The 12,824-nt window shown below is 47.0% G+C and overlaps 1 protein-coding gene across 1 annotated transcript in view; it reads right to left on the reverse strand.

Moving 5' to 3' along the window:
- Positions 1-9,039: 9,039 nt before the first annotated feature.
- The window catches only part of CD8A (CD8a molecule), a gene marked incomplete at its 5' end in the record, with an annotated part of 5,428 nt that continues 1,643 nt past the window's right edge, over positions 9,040-12,824 (reverse strand). The window contains 2 exons of the mRNA XM_014530231.1: positions 9,040-9,777; positions 12,153-12,255. Of these exons, the coding sequence (XP_014385717.1) occupies positions 9,726-9,777; positions 12,153-12,255 (155 nt within the window). The remainder of the gene's footprint in view (positions 9,778-12,152; positions 12,256-12,824) is intronic.

The raw sequence follows: 12,824 nt of genomic DNA on the forward strand, positions 1-12,824 counted from the left end.
GATCAACCAAAGGACTTGTATGCATGCATACGAGCATAACCAATGGACACAAGACACTGGAGGGCATGGGAGGCTAGGGGAGGGTCAAGGGGAGAAAAAAAAAAAGGAGACATATATAATACTCTTTGTAATACTTGAAGCAATAAAATAATTAAAAAAAAAAAAAGTGAGTGCCTTGGCCAAACTTCCGACAGGACCCCTACTCCACTCTTGCTCCAGAATATGCTCCTTTCTATTTGATTTCACCACCGGTAGTGACCTTTGTTTTTTATCTGGGTTGCATAGGTTAAAAGTATCTTTGTTTTTGAGATGTTTATAGATTTTTAGAGTATCTTAAAATGTCTTATTTGCCTAATTTTAAAAATTAGAAACAGACTATAAAATACTCAATATAGCAGAGCTACATTGAAAATAGTATAGAATTTGGTCTATGGGCCTGTGGATGAAAAAGGGACCACATGCTAAACCTGACAAGCTCAGGAGAGGCCTGTGTGGTAAGCCTTATAAACCCAGAGACTGAAAGGTGGTCTGAACATGAAATCCTAACTAAAAGCAGATCATGGTGGGAAGTCACACCCTGGCCTGTAGCTTTCTTTACCTTTGAAATGGTCTATTGTCTTTGTGCATCTAAGATGACATAACTTTGAAAGGTCAGAGCAATCCTTCCCAGACCTCTCAAAGGCACAACCACCAGCACCAGAGCACGCGACCACATTATCTTGTTGCCCACATACCATCTCTGTGTGCGGTAAATGCTAACTATCCTGGAACCACCAGTGTAAAAGAAGTGTGTTTCTCTCCATTTTATTCTTTGTCCAGTCTGAGATTTCCCCACTTTGCTTTCTTCCACCTCCTTAATCTGCCACCAATGACTTCCATGTAATTCTCTGTTCATCTCCTCCTTGATTCTAATGTATAAAATAAGTGATACAACTGCCATTTTGGGGGGCATTTTCTCAATCCATTGAGATTTTGCTTCCCAGCAATTGTCTTCAGTTTGTCTCAAACTCTTCAAGGACGTCTTAAGCTGGATTTTTTTTTTTTCATCAACATTTACTTGCATAGTGGGCAGGATTCCAGTGGAGCTCACCCAGGATCACCCTGTGGACCCAGACCCCATGCTAGGCACCGGCCAGGGCCCAGCTCCTGCTTCCCATCGGGTGAACTTGGGTGAGTTATCTGTTGGAATCCAGGACCTCCTCTTTGCTTGTGGTAGAGGGTCTGACTTTATTTGAGCTGTTCCTAGAAAACCCTTTGGGTGGCACTGAAGGTTAGGAGTTGAAATAGGCAGCTGCTTTGAATTTCTGCTTTTCCATTAGAACTGCTTACTGTGAGTCTTGAATAAATCCTCTAGATAAATAAGAGTCCAAACGTGTTCAGCTCTGAAGATAAGGGGTATTTACTCCCTCCAGCTTGAATTTTGGGTTTTCTTAGGTAATTAAAAATATATGTGGAGGTATCTAAGGGTACCCCGCAAGAAAGGGTACCTGTAGGCAATTCCAACACAACTATAAGGAAATAATGGGCTTGTCCAGGGATATATACAGTACAGGCTGGCTACCTAGCTCAGAGTCCTCACAGCTGTATTAGGCAGCTGGGAGAGAAACCGAGACACACAAGAGGATGGAAGTGATTTGGGAGGCGACAGCCGCTTGGAGCCCAATCTGTAAGCAGCACACTTTAACCCACCACCCCATTTCTCTAGAAATTTGTTCAGACTCCCCAGATTGCCAAAGAAAACAAGTTAACATAGGAAATCGTGCCTATAAAGTCAATAAACCTCAAGAACCCCAGTACCTTGTTACTACCCCTACAGGCTATATGTGTAATTCCTATGGAACCTCAATCTGCAAGTACCTACAGAGATGGGAAAATTTAACTAAAAATGATTATCAGCTTGAGATGGCTAAAGTGGGGAGCTTTTGACACCTCCAAATTGATTTTTCTGTATGCTCAATTGGAAACGGCCTGTTCTAAAGTTGAACTGAACGACTGGGAAGCTTATCTTGATTGGAAGTTAGAAGCTTCTAATCAGGCCTGGGGTGGAGTGCTTGACACACACACCCCCAATTAAGCAACCAAAGGGCTTTTAGACAAGGGAGAGGAGTGTGTTTTTATTGTAGAAAACCAGGTCACCCTAAGAAGGATTGTAGAAAACAGACATGGGATTTAGAAAAAAACAGAAGCAAGCATAGGGCTGCTCTGAGGACTGGGAGAGGGCGCATTTCCCCTTCTCCTTACTAATACTTGAGGAGAAATTGAAATTATCCTAAAAGGGGAAATTACTGAGGCTACTTGATCTTTTCTTAACCTTACCCAATTCAGTTCCCTCTCCCTCAGAGTAAAGCTCTGTACAAATGGTAGGGATATCTAATCAACCAATGTCTTTTAAAGTCAGAACCTGTTTCCTTCTAACTAGGGGATGTTACTGGGCAACATATTTTTACTAGTCAAATCTGCCCCAATTCACCTGATAGGGAGATATTTTTTTAAATATGGTTTTTATTGTTGATAGTATTACAGATGTCTCCCATTTCCTCCCCTGTGCCCCTCTCCTCCCAGTCCCTAGCCCTGCCCCCCAGGTCTTCACTACCCTATTGCTGGGTTCCACAGGCTATGCACATCCTATATTATAAAAGGCTAATATGCAAATCGACCAAAGGGCAAAAACGACCAGTCACTATGACATGCACTGACCACCAGGGGGCAGACGCTCAACGCAGGAGCTGCCCCCTGGTGGTCAGTGTGCTTCCACAGGGAGGGGGAGCGCCGCTCACCAGAAGCCAGGCTCACGGCTGGCGAGCGGGAGCCTCTCCCGCCTCAGTGGCAGTGCTAAGGACCCTCTGGGGATGTCCAACCACCGGCTTAGGCCTGCTCCCCTCAGAGGAAGGGTCCCAGACTGCGAGAGGGCACAGATCGGGCTGAAGGACCCCCTCTTCCCCCTAGTGCATGAATGTGCACAGGCCTCTGGTAAGTATATAAGTTCTTTGGTTTATTTCTTGTTGTCACCCCACATCAAGGTATGTCCATCTGTTCCATGCCTCCATGCTTTGGGTTTTATTTTGTCGATCAATTCATTTTGTTCATTAGATTCTACAAATAAGTGAGATCATGTGATATTTGTCTTTCAGGAGAGATTTTCTTGAAACCCATGATTCCGAGATATCCTTTTCCCAGACGGTGAAATATATTTAGAACTAAATGAATGAGATACTAAACCAACTTTGGGCCTTTTCCAGTACAGATATTGACAAGACTAAGCCACTCCTATTATATACTTAGCCTCCACCTAACATTCACCAATATCCTTTAAGATCTGATGCACTAGCTCAGCGGTTCTCAACCTGTGGGTCGCGACCCCTTTGGCGGTCGAACGACCCTTTCACAGGGGTCGCCTAAGACCATCCTGCATATCAGATATTTACATTACGATTCATAACAGTAGCAACATTACAGTTATGAAGTAGCAACGAAAATAATTGTATGGTTGGGTCACAACATGAGGAACTGTATTTAAAGGGCCAGAAGGTTGAGAACCACTGCACTAGCTGGAATTAAGCCCATTACACAAGATTACTTTAAAACTGGCTTATAATTCCATGTGTGAGCCCCTGTAATTCTCCTTCCAGTAAAGAAGCCTAATGGAAAAGGATGGCGGTTTGTACAGGATCTCAGAGCTACATATAGAACAGTTCTTTCCAGACATCCTTTGGCTCCAAATCCACATACCCTGTTACCAGCCATTCCCGTGGACTGCCAACATTTTTCAGTAATAAATTTATGACTGGCGTTTCAGCATTCCTTTAGAAAAAGACAGTTACTATCTCATTGCCTTTGCCTGGGCAGATCGCTAATTTACTGGGACTGTAGTGCCTCAGGGATATAGAGAGAGCCCCAACTGTTTCTCTCAGACACTAAAAGCTGATTTAATGCTGTTAGTTTCCCTGAGATTCCACTGCAATCCAATACTTGGATGATTTACTGTTAGGCTCTAGGACAGTGGTTCTCAACCTTCCGGCCCTTTAAGTACAGTTCCTCATGTTGTGAGCCAACCATAAAATTATTTTTGTTGCTACTTCATAACTGTAATGTTGCTACTGTTATGAATCGATGCACATGGTGGTTGTTCCTATGACTCTAGATCAGTGGTTCTCAACCTTGGCTGCACATTAGAATCACCTGGGAATCTTTTTTAAATCCTGATTTCTGGGCCTCATCCTCCGGAAATTCTGTTTCTTTGTTACTAATGTTGTGGCCCCACCCCATAACAAAGAAACAGAATTTCCGGAGGATGAGGCCCAGAAATCAGGATTTTAAAAAGATTCCCAGGTGATTCTAATGTGCAGCCAAGGTTGAGAACCACTGCTATAAAAGAACCGCAGGCCTCAAAGGACAAGCTTCCATTTAGTTTGCCCCAAGTTAAATACCTTGGCCATCTCCTATCAAAAGGTGGGCTACTGATGAACTCTGAAAGAATCAGAGGGATCCTATCCTTTCCTCCTCCAAAAACAAAACAGCTTAGAGGATTCCTGGGTCTGACTGGATACTGTCACAATGGGGTTCCAAGCTTTTTATTAACGACCCGACCTCTATATGTCTTCTCAAAATCAGATCAGCCCGATCCAATTCAGTGGAACCCTGGAGGGAAACAAGTTGTGAAAGCTCTAAAGGAAGAATTTTCCAAAGCTGCCACTTTGGGACACTCTAATTATAAACGTCCTTTCTTTTTTAGACATGAAAATAAAGGAAATGTTTTAGGAGTTCTAACTCAGAAACATAGAGATCATCATAGACCTATAGGATGTTACAGTCAGCAATTAGACTCAGTAGCATAAGGACCATCTCTGCTACAGCCGTGCTGTGCAAAAAAAACAGATGGGCTGCTGATTAACTCTGAGAGACTCAGAGTTATGGGCTCTACTTTAACTATTTATGTTCCTCATTCTGTTGAATCTTGAGTGGTTACTCTTTTTTGAGAATAAAAATGGAAAGAATCAGACCCAGGTGGCTGCATTCATTGTACTTGGTACAACACTGGTGGTGAAAAATTCAGTACAAGTTCATTTATTCAGCATTATTTGTTACTATGTTCCAGGAGCTGTTCTAAGCACTTAGGAAAATACATATACGGTTCATATATTCTTTCCACCAACCCTTAGAGGTAGAGACTATTATTACCCCCATTTTACAGGTGGGGACACTGAGGTATCAAGACTAACATTAGGTCACTTGCCAGAGGACACAGTTAATATAGAGTCTGGAAGCTGGTTTCAGAGCCTCTACATTGAAACCTAATCTAAGCCCTAGCTGGTTTGGCTCAACGGATAGAGCGTCAGCCTGCGGACTGAAGGGTCCCGGGTTTGCTTCCTGTCAAGGGAATGTCCCTGGGTTGCGGGCACATCCCCAGTAGGGGGCGTGCAGGAGGCAGCTGAATCGATGTTTCTCTCTCATCGATGTTTCTAACTCTCTATCCCTCTCCCTTCCTCTCTGTAAAAAATCAATAAAATATATTAAAAAAAAAAAAAGAAACCTAATCTAAGGCAATCAGGGCCTCCTTTAGTGGAGAAACCGTACTTTTAGGAGTGGGTTAGTGGCATCTGAACATCATATGCAGGGAAGGATTTGCACATGGGTGGGGGGTAGGAGGGAGGGGCAGCTTCTTGCTGGTAGAAAGGGGAGGCCCATTGCTGACCCTGCGGTTGAAGAGTTGCAAGGATTTCCCAAGTGTAGGGTGGGCTCTCTTAAGCACAGTTTAACAGCCAGAGAAAGAAATGACAAATTTATCTGTTTTATTTCTTCCATCAATAGGATATGTTTTTGTTAAATGAATGAATGTTTGTTAAATGAACCAAGCACATTGAGGCTGGATTTCAGCTAACCAATACCAAGCTGATGGCATAATAGAGAAGTCATTTCTCTACTTCCTGTTTTTCAGGGTCCAAAACATGTGTTGTGGGCATCTCCCACATAGAAGCATTTGTAGAAACAGTGCTTGAGGCTAAAGATTGGCAAGTGGAATGCTACTGTTGGGCCCGAGGCTTCTGGCTTTGCAGTTTGGGGTGCTCCTTCTGCACGGTCTGTGGTCACCAGCAAGCCCCCAAGCCGAAGTTCACAGCCCACTGTTAGCATGCTTTAGGCCTCAGGGCCTGCAGATCCCTTTGTGTAGATTCTCCCTGGTCCTGAAGGCCAATCTAATGAATACTTTTTCCTGTGTTGATATTTTAAATCTCCAAATTATTTTTTACCATTTTATTTATGGTAAGCGAAACCCTTTTTTAGGGGATATAAAAAAATCAGTAAGTACTTCACTCTCTCTGTAGCCTCCGAGTGCAGCTCCCCAGCTGCTCACGCCTGAGCTGCAGGTTGAGGAGGAAAATGCCACATGAGAAAAAAGTGCCCTTTCCCTGTCTTCACCTGGCCCAAGTTCATGTCCACAGCCTTCCTCATCCGTTTCCCCCATGAGGAGGGGAGGGCCTGTTGCAGGATGTTCCTCCTCACCCTGTCCAGGGAACCTGGAGAGCTGCCCCGAGCCCAGGCCCTGCTTCCACTCGAGGCCTCAGAGCCTGCTCCGAGCTGAGCTTCAGTGCCCGGGTCTGGTCGGCTGGATAGATTCAGGGAGGAGGGGGTAAGACCAAGACTTTGTCTCATAGGAAATGCTGAACTTGCATAGCCAGAAACTTTTCTGGAAGAAAGGGTTTTTTGAGCCACATGCTAGCCAGACAAAGGACCAGGCCCCAGGACACGCAGTTGGAACCACCAACAGCAGGCCTGGATGGAGAAGACACGGCCGCTGTCCTAGAGCAGAGGGCTTTTTTATATATTACTAGAGGCCCAGTGCATGAAATTCATGCACGGGAGGGGGGAGTGTCCCTCAGCCCGGCCTGTACCCTCTCTAGTATGGGACCCCTTGAGGTGCTCCCTCTCACAATCCGGGACCGCTGGCTCCTAACCACTCTCCTGCCTGCCAGCCTGATCCCACGCCGATCTGATCCCCTTAACTGCCCTCCCCTGTCAGCCTGATCCCCCTAACTGCTTTCCCCTGCCAGCCTGATCCCACGCCGATCTGATCCCCTTAACTGCCCTCCCCTGTCAGCCTGATCCCCCTAACTGCTTTCCCCTGCCAGCCTGATCACCCTTAACTGCCTCTGCCTTGGCCCCACCACCATGGTTTTGTCCGGAAAGACATCTGGTCTAATTAGCATATTGCCCTTTTATTAGTATAGATGTTTGGGGGTAAAAATACGGAAGTCGTTTTGAAAGACTTGACACTGGCTCTAGAGGAGGGAAAGGTGAGGTGGGGAAGTTCTAGGATGGTGCACTGTTCCTGAGGGAGAAGCATTCATTCACTGGGGATTGGTGTGGGCACCGCAGCCGGCGGGCTGCTCCTTCTGGGTCGCCATCCTACGTTGAGGCAGAGCTCCCACATCCACTCAGGACCCCGAGCCGACTTTTGTTTGTTGGCCCACAGCTACCAACTGGGGAATGACTCTTGTTTTCCTCCCGTCTCTGGCCTGCTGTAACTTAATTTAGGACATCTTAGACGTTTTTCTTGTCAGAAGTTTTTCAGCTTTCATTTCTGCTTTCCCACACTTGGGGTACGTTTTCCCCCCGCTTTCTGTTCTGTAAAAGTTTTGGGGTTTTACAAATGAAGGTTGTGGGAGGCAGTGCTGGAGAGCAGGGAGGCCCTGTCTTTGACCTGGTACTGACAGAGCGTGTTCAGTTAATGGTGTCTCAGGCTCTGCACTTAGGATTGGCGCGTTTTTCCGTATGTATATTTTACCCCAACGACAACAGTATCTTGTGATTATTACGAGAGGCATAGCAGTTCATCTGTTACCAAGGAAGAATACAAGAAAAGAAGGCGATGGAAGAAGAGGCTCATTTTTTTAAATCCTCACCCGAGGATATGTTTTTATTGATTTTAGAGGAAGAGGAAGAGAGAGGGAGTGAGACATCTATTGCCACCTGTATGCACCCCAACCAGGGATTGAACCCACCACCTTGGTTCAGATGCTCCAACCAACTGAGCCACCCGGCCAAAGCCTAATTTGTCTTAATTGCTGTGAAAATGGGGAGTCCAAGGTGAAAGTGTACACTGACTCAATAATTTTACTTTTGGCATTTATCTTAAAGAAACAAAGATGTGTACAAAGTTTTAGCAGTATCACAGTAGTGAAAAATTGCAAACAATTAGATGGTGAGTAGTAGATGGACTATTATTTTGCACAACCAAAAATGGAATATTATTTTGCCACTAAAAAGTATGCCATAGATGTTTTTTTATTAAAGCATAGTGCAATCCCATTTTTTATAAAAAGCATAGTATATATATTTTACATATATGCATAGAAAATAATCAGAAGTATACCCTAATATTAACAATGGATTATACCGAAGGCACAGAATTATGGATGATTCTTATTTCCCTGTCTATTTAAGTTTTTTCTTCTAACGAGCACACATTTCTGTGCGACACCGTAAGAGAGGAAATGCGTGTGTAGGCAACAGTTTACCAGTGGTCGGCAAACTCATTAGTCAACAGAGACAAATAGCAACAGTACAACGATTGAAATTTCTTTTGAGAGCCAAATTTTTTAAACTTAAACTATATAGGTAGGTACATTGTTATTCACTTAATTAGGGTACTCCTCAGGCTTAGGAAGAGCCACACTCCAGGGGCCAAAGAGCCGCATGTGGCTCGAGAGCCGCAGTTTGCCGACCACGGGTTAGGCAATTAGCCGCCTCACTCCTCACCAGGGTAGTCTGCCCTGCCACATCCTCACCTGATCTAGGGGAGACCAGCTCTCTAACGATTCTGCCTTTACAGACCGAGAAGTCAGCAGGGACCCCAGGAGCATGTTCAAATACGGCCTCTGAAGTTCAGAGATCCAAGAGGATCTCCATTCAACTTTCCTGGTGCTCACACCACATCGGTAAAGGGGTGGCCGCTCCTCGTTCATGGGTCCCTCTGCAATGAAGAGCTGGGAGAACAGTTTTGCCTCCACTTAGGGTTTCACAGAGGTTTTCTTTCTTTTTTTTCTTTTTTAATCTTTCACAGAGATTTTCTTTAGAGATGGAGTTAATTCATTTTCCAGGACTCGGCTCACCTCTTCCACTTCATTTGAGGAATCCCTAGTGTCTATACAACTTTTCAGCCACATTATAGAACTCAGTGGAAGGCAGTTTTTCTCTTATTTCATGATCTTCTCAGGGTCCTGCGTGCAGTGGTGGGTTTCTCAAGAAATGACTTGCTCCCTTGCGGTTGGAGACACAGAACCGCATGCTGAGCCAGAGGCCTCTAGAAGGACGATCTGAAGGGTGTGGAGGAGGGGCCCAGCCCAGCCGTGACTCTGATCAAGCCTCCCCCCTCCCTGGACCTCAGCCTCCTCTGCAAAATGGCCAGGGAGGAGGTCTGGACCAAGTGATGGGGAGGCCCTCACAGCTCTGACAGCCGGTGCTGAGAGCACAGCCGGCCCTTCCCCCCAATACGTGTGCGCGAAAGTATTGCAACCCTTACGGAAGGTAGATGTACAGTTTTGTTTTGTGTCAATTAAAGACAAAGAAAAAGTAACCCCCCACCCCTCCACCCAACGAAAGTAATAATAACGAGAATGAATACATAAAGAAGGCGGAAAAAACCGAAGGGAAGGGCTGTTGCTCCCCTTGTAAGGGGAGTTCTCAGTGGGAAGTCTTGTAGTGGCTGTTGCGCAGGGCCCCTCACCGTCTTAGACGTATCTCTCTGAAGGGCTGGGCTTGCCTGCGGGCCTGACCAGGGGCCTGAAAGAGAGACAACCATCATTTCGGCAAGCGCAGTGCAGTAGCATCCTGTCCACCCGCCCTCCCTGGCCTCCCAGCCTTGTCAGGGTCTGAGGACTGTCCTTGGGACACAGCACAGGACCGGCGGAGTGACCTCAGCAACCTACCAAGTGCCTGACTTGTGCCACCTTGTTTGTTTAACCCGCAGCAAACTGAGGGGCAGGCACTGGTAATGAGGGCTAGAGAGCGTGCGTGCCCAAGGGCACAGAACTAGCAGGTGGTGGAGCCAGGATCTGAACACAGGACCTCTGTCAAAGATCCCCATGGAGGTGAGAGAAGGAAGCTGATAATCAAATCAGCAGTTGACCTGATTCTCAGCCCCCGAGAGGGTCACAGGGGAGGACGTGAGCAAACCACCATCATCAGCCGAGTGGAGCTACTTTATTTAAAAGTCCCCTTGACCCCCAACAGTCTTCAGAGGGATCCCCTCTTGGGTCCCTCCCCGCGCCATCACCTGAAGACCCCCATGTGCAGAACAACATCCCATGTCACCTGCCGCTGTCCCAGCTGTTGCACAGTGGACGTGTTTGCCTCAACTCAACCCCTCTAGCATGCTGTCTCCTGGGCTGTGTGTCTAACCTTCAACGCTGGCAATCCCAATAAAGTTTTCAAATGCATTTTTTAAAAAATAAAAAAATAAGTCCCCTTGATAACCACACTAGAAATGTGTGTGAATTCAGTACTGGGCTAGGGCCCCCCGTCTGCACATGCCCTGCTCCAAAACTTCTGCCCACAGTCATCACTGTGTGTGTTCACTCAGGCGTGTGGACTCCTCAGTTACGTTTCATCTGCACAGCGTTGTGTTTCAGGGCCGAGTTTTACTCTCAGCTACTCATTTCAACACGGGAATTTTCAGAAAGAGAAAAGGGATGATTCTCCTCCAAAAGCTCCCAACTGAACCCCAAGGATTGAGCTTGCTAAAATTCTCTGTTTTTAAAGTCTTTATCCTCTTAGTTTATCACCTACAATATATGCACTGAAAATTCATTACACTTCCGTGGTTAGAAATAAGGATGTGTAAGATCTTGAACTGGCATCCCTGCAGAGAAATATCAAGGAGTGCGAAGCGCACGCCCCAGGTTTAAAGTCTGAAATGCTTTCATTTACTGAAAGGAACCGGTGAATGTGGTTGGTTTTCCTTAACCCCCTGCTTTCGTAGCCCCCAAGCACAGGAAGGAGCCGGCGCTGCTACTTGCTGGCATGATGGCCTTGAACAAGTCACTGCGTGGTGGGCCTCAGCTTCCCCATCGTAAAACAGTGGTCACAGTGACTGCTTTAAAAGTTGTTATGAAACCTGAAATTTAAATATGTCTACATATACAGGGTGTCCCCCCAAATGTATACACACTTTGAATAATTACTAATCCCCGTGGGTTAAATTTGAGGAGAAACATGGGAATTAATAATTATTCAAAGTGTGTGCACACTTCTGGGAGGACACCCAATATACGTATACGGCAAGTCCTGAGTACACTGGAGGCTTTCATCCGACGGTGGCTATTGTTGTTGATAAGCTGAGTGTACATGTCTCTGCCCCCTTGGGTAGGTTTTCTGGCCTCTGAGCAGTGATCTGTGAGATGGGACCACTGTGTCCACCTATCACCTGCGGTTGCTATGAGGATAAGAGATCCTGAGTATAACCTGCATGGCAGTGCGGGGCTGGAATGGGTGCTTGTTAGATATGAGCACGGGGCTGCCTCGGCCTTGGCCGGGAAGGAGAGAGGAGATGGAGGCCTTGTTCTCTTTGTGATCATTTCAGAAGGACCCTGGGCTGAGCCTGGATGGGCAGTCACTTGAGCTGCCAGAGAGCTGCCTCTGGTGCCCCCTTTCTTTCCCTCGTTCTTGGCAGCCAGTCCGGGCCCTGCATGGCACAGGGAAATTAGGGACCAAGGCCCTTACTTATTTGGTTCAGGCGATAAAAGATGGGCTCTCAAGAAACTAGATAGAGCAAGTAGGAAAAAAAAATAAATAAGTAAAGCTTTCTTATGAAAACACCAAACCGCAGCTGTAATCATCCAGATAAAAAGACCTCAGGTTTTTTTGAGGAGCTGGAGTAAAGGGGGAAACCCTTCGGATTTTTTATTTTTTGGCGCTGGGCCAAACAAGATGCAGATTTCCTGAAGTCACAGTGCTCCCCATCAGCCCAGCCCGGGCCTCTGTGTCCTCCATTTGCCAGCGTTTAGCCTCTCTGCTCAGGCACCAGGCCTAGTCCCTGTGCCCCGGACTCCACTGCTAAGGCCTCTCAGGCGGGTTCCCATCGCCTGCTGCCTGGGGAGCTAGAACCTGAGCCCAGGGCTGCCCGGCGGGTTAGCAGGCCCAACAGCTAGGAGACTCACCTGGGACATTTGCAAACGCGCCTTCGGTTCCCTGGATAAGGAAAAAGAAGAGGTGGAGTGAGTGCCGCCAATAGGCCCCAAGTGTGGTTTCTTCTTCCCTTTCCTGTTTCCTTAGGTTTCTAACTCTTGGGAGCCCAGGTGAGGGCTTCTTTTCCATCCTTCTTGGCATCAATGAAAAGAAAGCAAACTACACTCCCCCGCCCCCCCCAACGCTAACACCAACATTGCAAATACAGATGTGGTTTGCCTCCGTGGGAACCAAAGCCGGGTAGGGGGCCCATGGGGAGAGGGTCAAGGATGAACCTCCACCCCTGGTGGTTTTGACTCAGCCTCAAGGGCACGGGTCCCAGGGCCCAGAGGCGGCCTCGCCCGTGGGCGTTTGTGATAAACCCGGTCAGCCGCTAGGAGATTGGTAGGGATCTGTGTTCCATCAGAACCTTCCCGGGGAATGGAAGACGGGAGGGGAGGGGCTTTCCCCTGTCTGATCTCCAGGGAGAAACGGGCTGTGCCTGGACCTGCGGTGCAGCTCAGAGTCCCAGACATCTCCACCCCACTCCCAGGCAGGGTCACCTCCCAGCAAAGGGTCGCCTCCCAGCAAAGGGTCACCTCCCAGCAAAGGGTCGCATCCCAGCAAAGGTCACCTCCCAGCCAAGGGTCACCTCCCAGCAAAGG

The sequence above is a fragment of the Myotis brandtii genome, unplaced genomic scaffold, assembly GCF_000412655.1.
Source record: "Myotis brandtii unplaced genomic scaffold, ASM41265v1 scaffold1172, whole genome shotgun sequence".
Classification (NCBI taxonomy): Eukaryota; Metazoa; Chordata; class Mammalia; order Chiroptera; family Vespertilionidae; genus Myotis; species Myotis brandtii.